The sequence below is a fragment of the Enoplosus armatus genome, chromosome 14 (genome assembly GCF_043641665.1).
Source record: "Enoplosus armatus isolate fEnoArm2 chromosome 14, fEnoArm2.hap1, whole genome shotgun sequence".
NCBI classification, from domain to species: domain Eukaryota; kingdom Metazoa; phylum Chordata; class Actinopteri; order Centrarchiformes; family Enoplosidae; genus Enoplosus; species Enoplosus armatus.
In genome coordinates, this window is record NC_092193.1 from 2,722,016 (window position 1) to 2,735,738 (window position 13,723).

Here is a 13,723-nt window from a genome sequence, read left to right on the forward strand (position 1 = left end):
TCCCCTTTTCCAAAAGCGTGCTCATATTACATTTTGTGACTTTCCTCAAATATCGTGATTTTCCACAAATGTCCCCAGTTTAAAAAAACGTGTTATCACAAAGATAGACAGCGCTCCTTTACCCTCCCTGCAATCTGATTGGCTGTCTTCACCCCTCCTGCAGGCCTGCGGAGGAGGGCAGCACCCCTCCTGGTCGCGGCGTGTTGTCCATGCAGGGTCTGAGTCACGGCGTGATCCGGGTCGACTCCGAGGAGAAGCTGTCGGTCCTCACGCTGCAGGATGTTGGCTCCGTCATGCCCGGAGGTGAGACGGGTGGTGCAGGTGCTAATGCTGTACCTGACCCTGACCCTCTACTTGTACCTGACCCCGTACCTGACCATGACCCTGACCCTGTACCTGTACCTGTACCTGTACCTGACCCCTATTAATCTGATGAAGTTACTTGTTACTTGCTAGATTCATATATACGTGAGATAAATGTGACCGCTGTTGGGTAGAAATCCCCCAAAATGAATTGAAAACACTGTGAAATTAGAGAATTTAGTATCTTCTGTCTGTCAGCAGAACCTTTTATTTGGATACTTGAGAACATTTTACTGGTTTCATTTATGACATGAATGCAGGACTTGTATTTGCTACCGATACTTAAAGGACCTGTATCGCTGGTCTTTACCCCGTATTTCGCCTGAAAAAGGGTCATTTCATCATTTTCTGTTGTTTAACAAAGCAAATGTTCCTGTGAAATTAAGATGGGTATCGTTGTGATAGCTTCTCATTCATGAAATCTCATCTGTCTGTAGCTCTGATGTGTGCGGTGAAGCCTGAAGGCGTTCCCCAGCTCTGTAAAACCGATGAGATTGGAGAGTTGTGCGTTTGTACTGTTGCCACGGGAACCTCCTACTACGGTCTGGCCGGCATGACCAAGAACACCTTCGAGGTGAGTTTATGAATGATTTTATTAATTAATTGTTTTAATTACTCACCTTACTCACCCTCTGCCTTAATAAAACTGCCCAGGTCTTCCCCACGTCCAACAACGGGGCCCCCATCAGTGAGTTTCCCTTCACCAGGACCGGCCTGCTGGGATTCATCGGACCTGCAGGTCTGATCTTTGTGGCGGGGAAGATGGACGGTCTGATGGTGGTCGGGGGGCGACGGCACAACGCTGACGACATCGTCGCCACGGCGCTCGCTGTGGAGCCCATGAAGTTCGTCTACAGGGGGAGGCAAGTGTTGGTTGTTATTACTTATTATTACTATTATTTTAATGTTGTAGTTGATCAAAGTGAAGCTACTTCTTCACTTCTTGATTTACTGTTGGATAGTTGAATCTATTACAATGCGTACAAACACCTACGAACAGAATTCATATTTCTCAGCATTGTTCTTGGTTAAGTTGTTCCTAAGTAACGCTACCTCAAAAAAACTGCTAACATCTGAATAATGGAGAGCAACCTGAGCAAGCATCCGTTCTGTAGACAGTCAGTGTTGGAGAGACGGCCGAGCCCCGAGGAGCTTTTGTCCACCGGCTTGTCTTTATCAGTCCAGTGACTGTGATGAACCGCTGAAGTGTTCGTGATGTCTTCTAGCTGAGAAGCCTGTCGACGCCGTGTGTTCCTGTTTCAGGATAGCAGTGTTCTCCATCACGGTGCTCCATGACGAGAGGATCGTGGTCGTGGCAGAGCAGCGGCCCGACTCCACCGAGGAAGACAGCTTCCAGTGGATGAGCCGAGTCCTGCAGGTACACACACACACACACACACACACACACACACACGCCGTACAGTATATATACACTGTGCAGACACAGTCACACAAACATCATATCCTTAATATTATAAACAGATAAGACTCATGTAAACACACTCAAAGAGACTAATGGCTGATACTCACTAGAGCACCAAATGTGGATTAATCCGCCGCTTAAAATAGTCCCCAACAAAAGCGCTATTTCCTCCTGTTTGAGTAACGTTTGACAGAGACTCCAGTGACCACCGGAAATAACTGAGTCTTCAGTAGAAACCCGACGGGCTTGGAGCTCATCGCCACAGACAGAGCAGAGAAGTTGGAAAGTATTGAGAGACGGACTAACACGTTGTTGGTTTTGGGCTTTTCATGGGGATCGTTGACAATAAGAAAACTATTGAATAACACCGAACTTATCCTGTAACACAAACCAGCTCAGGAAAACTGTCACTCTGAGGACGCCAGAACAGCCACCTCGAAAAGACACGAAACAGCTCACGCAGATTCTGTCACACCACGTTTCTGTCTCTTTGGCTCTGTCAGACTCACACACACACACACACACACTGGCAGTATATGATACTGTGCTGTACGTTCATACTTTGCATGAACAGATAGAATCTCAGTCGGAGCTCCAGATCTCTCTAAGCCGGCGTGGAGACTGCGGTGAAACTATAAAAGCCGTCTGCATTTTTACGGCTGCCATAAAACCAAATCTCTTTATTCCTTTACCATCGCGGATACTGACTGGCTGTTTTTCCATTTAGCTCGTCTGGCTTTACGCACACTCAGCGTTTTAGATCGAGGCTGAGATGACGGGATGTGATGTAACATTATGTGACAGCACTGGGGAAAGATCCGGGCTGCTGGTTAACATTCGCTTTTGGTCAAAATATTGAAAAATACTGTAGCTGATGGAAAATATATAGTTTAAAAATATAGTAGATATAATAGACTTCCTTTATTGCATTTAAATGTTCAGCTCAGATCAGATGTGAATATAATACTGATTCAATTCATATAATAAGGCATTAATACTGTAATTCCAGCTGTGGCAGTAATTTAACATGACAGCTCATAGAGTTACTCCATTTATAAACAAATTAGCTGAAAACGCATTTATTTGGTTAATAATATCACCAATATTCCATAGATTTAAGTTTAAACAATGAGAGTGTGATTTCTTTTTCAAATAGTAATTTCTTTTGATTTCGGAGGGAGTGTTGCTTTGTTACATTTACACACGCTTTGTCACTATTTCTGCACACTTAAAGAGCCTCATCAGACAGTGAATCTTAAACGGTGACCTCATCCTGCACTAGTAGGCGTGACTGTGAACTCGAACCATCTCCTTCTCTCTCACTGTGTAATGTCTCGCCCCCGAGTTACATCATACGGAGGAAGTAAAGATTTGTCAACTTTCCAGGCGATAGACGGTATCCATCAGGTGGGGGTGTACTGCTTGGCCCTGGTGCCCTCCAACACTCTGCCCAAGACTCCCCTGGGTGGCATCCACCTGTCAGAGACCAAGCAGCTCTTCCTGGAGGGGGCGCTGCACCCCTGCAACGTGCTCATGTGTCCGCACACCTGCGTCACCAACCTGCCCAAACCGCGGCAGAAACAGCCAGGTAGAGAAGGAATGAACGCGCGACGGCGTGATGGTTTATTACAAAATCGTAAATTATGTAAAATACCGTGTTTCCCTTCCTCTCATGTTTTCCTCCTCCTCTTCCTCAGAGATCGGTCCTGCGTCTGTGATGGTCGGGAACCTGGTGTCGGGGAAGAGGATCGCTCAGGCCAGCGGCAGGGATCTGGGTCAGATCGAAGACAATGACCAGGCAAGGAAGGTGTGTGTGAGAGGGGGGCTGCTGGTTTTCACCATCACCATCATCATCATCATCATCGCACTGACACATATGCGTATACTATGATTACTTTTCAGTTTGTTATGCTGTGTTTACATTTCACATATTCATCGTATCGTGACATCATCATCCGAGGCAGCCTTAGGTGGAGTGCTTTAGGTTCAAGATCCAAAGGGGCCTCGACTCGACATTAAAAAGCAGTTAATGAAGCAAAAAGGAAAGTCTGATGCCAGTGGGTGCAATAAAAGTTAGAGAAAAGGTGGTGATTAGATGCTTTGGCAGCTCTGTTCATGTCATATTTGTGCCAATAAAAGTGAGTAAAAGAGTCAGGAGAGGAAAGAAAGACATGAAGAGCGAGAGAGAGAGAGAGAGCGGGCGGACACGAGGAAATGAGAAATAAAGAGAAAACACAGAATAGAGAGAAAACAACAGAATAATTTAAGTCGAGAGACAACAGCAGAGCGAGAGCAGGAGTGATAGAGAGCAACATGCAGAGCGTTACTGACAGAACTGATTTCCTCTCTGCTCTCGTCTGAAAATGTCATCAGTAACAGCGTCAGGCAGCCGGCGGCTGAGCGCGCTCTGTAGACTCTAATGAGAAGAGACAGGCCCCAAATAATAAACACCACCTCCACCGCAGCACCATCAGCCTCACTCGCTACATGCTACCAGTCTGGTTGTTGGACAGATGCTGATAAAGCTAGTGTTAGACCAATCAGGTGACAGCAAACGTAATTACTAATATGTCTCCTGTTTTTATAAAGTGGTTCAAGGTGTTCTTGCCCTTATTTGACAGTTAAGGGAAGTAGACATTCTGGGAAATACAGTTATGCACTTTCTTTTCAAGAGTGAGATGAGAGGATCAATACCACTCTCATATCTGTCCGTTAAATATGAAGCTACAGGCAGCCGGTTAGCTTAGCTCAGCTTAGCTTAGCACAAAGACTGGAAACAGTTAGCCTGGCTAAAAGAAGTTGACCAGATTTGAACCCAAGAAATGATATGTCCCTTTTCTGATCCAGTCAAACCAGATAGCTGCTGATGTACATGCTGTGTCAGTGTGTTCACGATGTTGATGAACACGCACGCCCTATTTTTCAGATTTTACACCCTGAAAAGTCTGTTTACCTCAGGCGTCGACCTCAGGAGTCTATAAAAAAGGGAAGGAAGGACAAAGAGTCCTGTCATGAGGAAACAATTCGTCTGTGGAACCGTTCCTGTCGTTATGTAAAGGCAATTTAAAGATGGCAGAAACTTGAAGGAAAATGTCTGCAGTGATGAATCGGAGCTCTGCTTTGGCTTCGCTCTGTTGCTTTTTGCCAGAAACATTAATGTGCATCTCTGTCCTCTTTCAGTCAGCTTGCTGCAGATATTTTAAACTTCTCAGTAGAAATGTTGCTGTTGTTTTTGATGACGATCCACACTGACGGTCGATGCTGTATCTGCTCACAATAGCAGCTGTACTGTTCAGTGTGTAGAGTATAAACCTGGACACTGATCTTGGAAAAAAAAGCCTCAGTATCGCTGGTTTGCAGGCAAATTTGCATCTAATCAAATCTTCAAAATCAAAGCCATTTCCAAAATTCATCTGAAATGGAACGAGTAGTCCTGAGGCTTCGTGCCGTAATTACAAGTCCAAACTGGATGATCATGTTGGTGGTGATTAGCTCAGACGTGCGGCATGTTTACTCTTCTTTGTTGAAATACGGATTAATGGACTCTTCTCGGCCGATGAAGCGGTGGGTCGGTGCTCCTGCTGAATGAGTTTGTGATTTGGTTTAATTCCTCTGGCAGGCGATGTCTCTTTTGTTTGTTTTTGCCAAAGTCAGACGGGTACGCTTCATTCAAACTCGAATTTGTGATTTTGTGTGAAAATGCTGCTGAATGTCTATCAGGTTTACAGGCTGAACTCTTAAGATTACTCTTACGATGCTTTTGGCTGCTGCTGCTGCTGCTGCTGCTTCTGATCATCAACTTGTCCGTTAACCCATTGATTCCTTCCTTCATCAGTCTGTTCAATCATCCGTCACTGCTTGTATAACTCCACATTCCTTCATCTCCTCCACCTCTCTGAAAACCGAGCCCTCTGTGTGAATGAGCTCCTCTCGCTCTCCAGACTGTTGGTTCTGCTTTTGCAATTGTTCCTGTGTTTATTGAAATGTTCTCTGTGTGTGTGTATCGGTGTAATCTTATAGACTGAAATGTGATTTACTTTGAATGTCCTCTCAGGTTCCTCTACGGATAACATTTATTTATCCAGGGAAGGTTTGACTGAGCCCTGTGCTGCCTCTCATGGGCTCAGTCTGTCTCGACAGTCAGGAGTTTAGCTGCTTTCCTCATGAGCATTTCCACCATAGTCATTAGTTAGCTCAGTGGTTCCCAACCTTTTTCTTAAGGGACCCCTATTTTACCGTTGTATGTACACTGATGACCCCCACCATTACAAAAAAAAGGGGAAGAAGCAGCCTACTTTTGAAATATCTTTATGTTTATCTCATTATATTCATTGCATGAAAAACAATAACAGCACAGAACAATTAACTGTACATTTAACCTAAATAGTGAACGTAACACTTGCAGGAAAAATAGACTATTTCCTCGTGTTTTTAGGAACACAATTCAACGTCCATATTATGATTTTCTATTAATTTCACCATCATACATAAGTTTGAATAGTCCAAGCAGCCTGGCTTTATAATAAATAAAGTTTAGTTTGAGTCTACACAGAAATGGATGAAATGCATGTATATTATCTTCTACATGCAGCACAAATCTGTTTTGATCCTGAATTTGATCCTTTTTAATGGTTAAAAACACCAACAAGTCCCTCGGTTTGACGTTGAAGATCGTCTGAGAACAACTAATCTTGTCTCTCAAGGATCTGGTTTTACTGTATTTGATGTTTCCAGTCCAGCTGACGGGAACGCACTTTTATTTGAGAAATTTACATTGATTTCCTTAAAAGCGGGTTGGATGGAGACATAGAACGTGATGTTTCCCTCTTTTTCCGTCATCTTTTCAGATCCTCTTGCGTTTACCGGAGAATTATGACTCTTGTCTTGAGCAAATGTGGAAATTGTGTGACAACGTCATTAGTGGCACGAAACCTTGTAGGGAAGAGGTTTGGGTGACTGGATGGGATTTGGAACAAGTTTTTTTCAAGGCAATAGAGGACGAAGAGTTTGATTGACAAAATAATGTCATTCCTCAACCCTAATTAATTAAACACTGAATTGCAGCAAAGTCCCAGTATCCAATGATCAACTACTGACAAGATGCTGCATTGAAAGGTGTGTAGACGGTGACTCAGGTAGGTGGGATGAGTTACTATTTGTGACTTTTAGAGACTAAACCGTTGACATTATATATTTAAGATTTCAGTTTCCTTTAAAATATTCTTATGGTTTATTGGGAGGTTTTGAATGCTCGTCATGTTTTATGAGGAGGATTGTGTATCACATGTCCCACAGATCATTTGTGACTCTCTTGCTAGATAAAGGCTTTGACTCCGCTGGTTCATATGTGTGCAGTCACGGCGCTTTAGGGCATTTTGGATAAACGCCTAAATGTTAATGTATGAGGCAGGAAACTGGAAAGGAAGCAGACTTTCATTTGCTGCGATGAAAGTTTTATGAGCGCTCCGAGTCGAGCCGACAGGCAGCTGAGTGATGTTTTTCATCGGGGGAGAAAACCGTCTTTAAATCTTTTACCCCCGGAGAGGTTTGCGATGCGCGAAGCCGGTGGTGAGTAGATGAGAGAGCGCTTCATCAACCGAGCTCTGAGTGTTGACTACACGAGTTTAAATGGTGAAACAGGAAATTCTGGCCGATGAGGAGCTGAGTGATGTTCTCAGCAGGAGGGATTGTGGGTTATATACAACAGAACCTCTTCAATTAACAATCATGATAACTGTTTCTAGTGGTAACTAACTAGAATATTTCATTCATATTTATGACTTTGTTACTTCTCCTAATTCTGCTGTTGTTTTACTTGAAAGCTGGAAGACGTGTTGATTCTTTTGATGTGTAATAAAACCGTTAAACATCCTGAACAGACCATAAAACAGATCAGCAAGTGTTATATGAATACTGAAATCAGTGATGTTCCCACTTTGTTCCATTACACACAACACTGTTCATCAGGCAGTAGGACTTGGTTCTAACTATCACATCGAACCTCTGTCCGCTCTGCTGATCAGAAAACCATCAACCATCAGTTTCCCCAACTGTTCTTCCTCATTTCAACAGTCAGCTGGAGGAGCAAAGGTTCACATATGAGCTCCTCTAGCAGAATAATTCCCTTTAGAACAGCCGGTCTCGGTCGTGCAAATGAAGCGCGCCCAGAGTCCTCGCAGACGTGACCAATGCCGTGTAGCGCAGACCGAAGGTCTGTTTGCTTTGCGGTTGGCGAGTTGAGACTCTGACAGCTGAATCCTCATCACCGATGGCAACTGACTGGCAGCACACACACACACGCACTCACACACACACACACACACACACAAATAATACTGATTCTCTCTGGCAGAACAAAACACAACATGAATTATGCTCCCTGCGATTCACAACTCGGCAGCAAGTCTTGAAAAATTCATGAGGCCAGAAACAAACTCTGTCTCTCTTGATTTGTTCTCTCCTCCCATCTCTAATTTCCATCTCTCTTTTCTTGTCTCTGCTGTTGTAAAGTAGGAAACCTTGTTGCCTTGCCTTGCTCTCCTCTTTCCATCCATATTAACTTTTCCCTTCACTCTCCTTCCAAATGAAGCGCACCCACTGACAAAGTCACCGAGCTGCCAAAGTATCGGAGTTTCTTTTATGATATGGAGGCTAAAAATGAGTGAATTTGCAGCTGCGCTTCCAAGAAGTTATGCTAATTGTGTGACTGTTTTACAACTCAAGTCAGCTGCAGTCAGTGTTGAGCAACTTACTTGAAAAACGCAATAATTTACACATTTCGTATTAATCATTAACCTCCATAAACAAAATGTTGAGTGATCAGAAATGTTTCAGTTTTGGCGTCTCGTTTCATCTCTGATGGGTGTGGCCAGCAGTGTGCCCGGTGTCACCTGTAACCACACCCAACAGTGATGTCACGGGGTCCTGGAGTACACCTGTACATCACTGCAGCAAGATGAGAAGTTAAAACCAGTGGAGGTCAGGTCAGAGTGATATACAGCTTTGGGGCGAGTTTGAGGTGAAACAAAGTCCCACCGGAGTTACAAGAAATCTGTTAGCGAAGATCAAGGCTTGATTCTTTTTTTCTTTTTGATCGTGGGTGTGAAAGTAGTTCTGAGTCTGTGTGGAAAACTGTGGTGAAATCGTCAAGTATTCTTTCAGCTTGATGAAGGTTTTTTTTGCAGCAGAATTGAGAGTTGCTTTATCTCACAACCCTGATTGGTTTCATTCGGATTCATTCTTCTGATTGCAAGTTTACAAACTCCTGGCGGGAGTGTTTCCTAGTTATCTTAAAACTTACTTAACTTAAAACACAGTCTGCTCGTTAGTTGTAAAGGTCAAAACCCGCTGAGTCACGTTCACTGGAACTGAACTTGAGAAAAAAGACTTAAAGTAAACTTACAGATGTTCAATCTACAACAGTTTGTCATCCTGTTATATTCTGGCAGTTTGACGCAGTTTAAAAGGTCAGTCTGCATTAGAATGAATTTAATTTGATGAGTTTCTTGAGCTCTCAGCAGGAAGTTAATTCAACTCATCATTTCAAGTCAGAAGACTTTAAGTCAGAGGAACTGATTGTAATTTGTGAAAATGATAACTTTAGATAAATAAATGAAATATATCCATTTACAATAAGTGATAAAAGGTAAGTTGTTTTCATTCTGATATGTAACTCTAGAAGACCGGATTCTCCTGCTTCTTTCCGTGTTAGCCGCCCTGTTGCCTTATTCATGTGTCCAGATTGTGTGTGTGTGTGTGTGTGTGTGTGTGTGTGTGTGTGTGTGTGTGTGTGTGTGCGTGTGTGTGTCGTCATCCAGTCTCATTGTTCCTATATTTGTTTGTGTTTTCAGTTCCTCTTCCTGTCAGAGGTATTACAGTGGAGAGCCCAGACCACTCCAGACCACGTCCTGTACACACTGCTCACCTCCAGGGTAAGACTTCACAACACACACACACACACACACACGTTTGTTGATGGTTTTGGATGTAGATGAGGTACATATAATACCTTAAATTCGAGGTTCATTCAGGAGCCAGACTGCAAAGCTTTTCCATGTTCATGTCACCGTGACACGATGCCTGATCCGTCTCTGTGTTTGCTTTATGTTACTTTTTGTTATTCTTATACAAAACACTTGAGACAGAAAATGGCAGAGAAAGACTTATGACTGATGGCATGTGATGATTTATGGCACATTTATTCATTTGTTTGTGACAAAGGAATGGCATTGTTATTATGACGATGCAGTTTGCACATGAGGTTGTGTGTGAATTGGCTCTGTATGACGGTTATGTTGGTTTGCATAATGGCAATATGATCCACTGGTTTGTTTACAGCTGTTCGGCACCGAGATGCTGCAACGGAAAATATGATTTGACATCTGCTGATACACACGGCTGATTGAATGTGTCAATCATCTTTCTGTGTGTGTGTGTGTGTGTGTGTGTGTGTGTGTGTGTGTGTGTGACCGACCTCCAGGGTACGATAGCCAGCTCTCTGACTTGCCTTCAGCTGCATAAGAGGGCAGAGAAGATCGCCGGCATGCTGGCTGAACGGGCCCACCTACAGGACGGGGACCACGTCGCCCTGGTCTACCCTCCAGGTAAACACTGACCGCAGATCAGTATGAAGCTGCAACTCAAATGTCCTGATGTTTTGTTTTTCAAATCGGAAAACAAAATCCATTGAAATGAATTTCAAGTTTCAAAATAAAAGCTCATTCTACCCAGCAAACCTTGCTAGCTACTTTTTCACAATGCAGTAAAACCGCTTTGGAAACTGTTCTGAACCCGTATTATAGTGATACACTAAACGGCCAAAAGTACGTGGACACGTTTCAAGTGATTTGGGCCTTTTAGTTCCAACTAATGAGAATCATACATACAGTGAACGTTTAGACAACAGTGCGCTTCAACTGTTTGTGGAAGCTCTTTGTGTTTCAACGTGACGATGTCCTCGTGCACAAAGCCAGGTCTATAAACAACTTGCACAACCCCGTCCAACACTGATGAACTGGAGCGCCCGACTGTGAGCCAGACCTGATCACCAACATCCGAGTGGAGGCTGTTATAGCAGCAGATTAATGCTCATAGATTTGCATACTTTTGGTCATATATTGTATTGAGGTTCTTATTTCACAAAGACATCATCGCATCATCTGTTCAACACCAAAATGTTCACTGGGTGTCGTCTTAACCAGCGAATCAAGATTGCTTAAAACATCAATGACCCTACTTTTGTTATGTTTTTAATGCAGCATTATAATATTCCAGGAAGGTCATGTCAGATTTGCATGTTTTTATAATGATCAGTGTCATATGAAAAATGTTTTTAATGATAACGTATCGTTGGTAGTTTTACTTTAAGGACCACACCAGTGTTGTTGCAAGTTTTAGCCCATTTACAACAAATCATGTAGTGTTTATTGAACTGCAGCCCAGTTTCCAAAGCTTTCCACAGCATTTTTATATGATTGTATTGTTGTTTGTTACTGTGAATAAAGAAAGTTAGAAGTGCAGATTGATGTGCAGAGTCATACTGTAGTGACATGAAGGCAGTAAATAGTTGCCTTTTCTGTAAAATGGTCAGTATTATTATCAAGTGATTTGTGGTAAATTGGCTAAAACTTTGTAATGATCCTTTAACTCGGTCTCTGACATGAAAACAAGGACACGACAAAGACATTCAGAGCAGTTCAGTCGGGCAGTCGGATCGAAGAGAGCGCCGCAGGGAAAATTAAGGAGAACGGAAAGAATTGTAATTTCCCTCAGAGGCACAGAGCCTCGCGTCCGTCACGGCAGGACGAGATTCTCTTAAAGCAGCATTCAATTAATGGCCTCCAGACTGCGCCGCTCAATACTTAACCTCCTCACCTCTGAGAGTGTGTTTGTGTGACGGTTCTTCTCTCTTTCTCGTCTTTCCTGCCTCTTCTCCTTTCATCCCTCCTCTCCCTTTCTTTCCTTCACCATTCTCCTTCTTTTCTCCTCCTTTCCCCCCTCACCGCCTTCCTTTCCTTTTCCTGTCTCCATGCACATCTCCCTCCTCTTCCTCCTCCAGGTATCGACCTCATCGTGGCGTTTTACGGCTGCCTTTACGCCGGTTGCGTGCCGATCACGGTGCGCCCACCTCACCCGCAGAACATCGCCACCACGCTGCCCACCGTCAAGATGATCGTGGAGGTAAAAACCTTAATCTGCCACATTATTTGTGACTTCTCATGTTGTACCAATAAAGAATGGCTTAAAGAAAGGAGTTAGTCACCATCTCACACTGAGCTTGTAGGACTTTCCCATCTTGAATGTGAGCATCAAACAAACTGAATGGACACACACAGGATGCAGATCACCCTCCAACAAAGGTTTCAAAGGAAAAAAAATATCTTTTGCACTAAAACTAGCTGATTTTTGTGTTGAGTCCTTCATCAAAGCAACACTGATGCTGTGTTACTGTAGGTGGCACCTCACAAAGTGAGTTTAATCTATCGTCATCATTTCACTTTTCTCTGTCTGTACAATGACGGCTGTTTGGGTCACTGTAACCTCACAGTCACCATTCAGCAGCTCGAAGCTCGGAGGATGCTGCCTCGTAGAAATCAGCCTTATAGCTACGAAATCGCAGACAAGTAGAAGTCACTCGTGTTCAACTTATAAAGAAAAGAGAAAACCAAAGAAAGATGGAGTGAAGGGGCGAAGGAGTCGACAGCTTGCAGAAACCAGCAAACGAGCCAGCGGTCTGGAGAAATAAGTGAATGAACGAATGCGAGTCGTGAATAACAACGAGCCTCGTTCATCTTTTAAGAGGGCTGGCAGGAGGCGATGGAGGAGGTCACGGCTGCGCTTACTTTGCTATAAATCTCACAAGCGGTCGAATTCGGCAGCTTTGTTTAAAGTGAGGCTCAGTCTTCCTACGCTGCTGCTGTGATGCGATGTCGTTTCATCACATTCAAGTTGTCTGTGCTGCATCGTGCAGGTGAGCCGGTCGGTGTGTGTGATGACCACGCAGCTCATCTGTAAACTGCTGAGGTCGAAGGAGGCCTCGGCCGCCGTGGATGTCCGGAGCTGGCCGCCTGTCCTGGACACAGGTACACACACACACACACACAAAGTATACAGATGCACTGTACAAATACTTTGTCGTTATTTCTGATCAACAGGTATGTTGTACATGTTGTTGCCTCTGTCAATGAGAACAACAAAGACAAACAAACATTAAAAAAATAATGACAAATTAGATAAATAATAAATAATAAGAAACAAATAATGGAAATGGACTGTATATTGAAGCCGCACTGATGGGACCAGGTTAACTTTCTGTTTTAGACGATTTGCCAAAGAAGAAACCTCCTCTGCTGTATAAACCGTCCAACCCCGACACCCTGGCCTACCTGGACTTCAGTGTCTCCACCACTGGCATGCTCGCTGGAGTCAAGGTGAACACACACACATTATTAGCGAGTGTAGCTAATATCTGTGGTGATCCTCTGACAGGTCACAATACCCACTTCTCACACCTCAGTCCCCTTTTTGTTTGTATTTTTCTGTTCTAATATTCTTCCTTTTTCGTTCGTATGACAGTCAAAGTGAACAGCAAGATAAAAATGTTGTACAGTAGAATCTTTGACTCTTTCTGAATCTAGCGATCACATCCCTGAGATTGATATCACGTTCACGTCGTGTGGGAAAGACGACACCGGACGAGTCAAGACAGTTGGATGACTGCAGAGTTGGAAGTTACAAATAATGTGTGCATTCAATGTAGCACCATAATCCTTAAATGTGGCTTTTGACATGATGGACTTTGGCAGACATGAGGCGTCCATGTTTCTTCTGTATTATCCGGTCAGATACATCAGAGCTTTCAGTTGTGATACAACTCGGATGTTGACATGAATGCTATTTACATGTCAAAAAACCTGGAAATGACAGTAGCTCAGATAT

General features: G+C 43.5%; 1 protein-coding gene across 3 annotated transcripts in view; it reads left to right on the plus strand.

The window, feature by feature from the left end:
• Positions 1-13,723, plus strand: part of dip2ca (disco-interacting protein 2 homolog Ca) — a 176,243-nt gene that overhangs the window by 149,919 nt on the left and 12,601 nt on the right. For all 3 annotated transcript variants that reach the window (XM_070918464.1, XM_070918466.1, XM_070918465.1), the window contains 11 exons: positions 164-303; positions 801-937; positions 1,018-1,226; positions 1,627-1,741; positions 3,173-3,374; positions 3,484-3,593; positions 9,637-9,717; positions 10,266-10,389; positions 11,844-11,965; positions 12,756-12,867; positions 13,106-13,215. In XM_070918464.1, the coding sequence (XP_070774565.1) occupies positions 164-303; positions 801-937; positions 1,018-1,226; positions 1,627-1,741; positions 3,173-3,374; positions 3,484-3,593; positions 9,637-9,717; positions 10,266-10,389; positions 11,844-11,965; positions 12,756-12,867; positions 13,106-13,215 (1,462 nt within the window). The remainder of the gene's footprint in view (positions 1-163; positions 304-800; positions 938-1,017; positions 1,227-1,626; positions 1,742-3,172; positions 3,375-3,483; positions 3,594-9,636; positions 9,718-10,265; positions 10,390-11,843; positions 11,966-12,755; positions 12,868-13,105; positions 13,216-13,723) is intronic.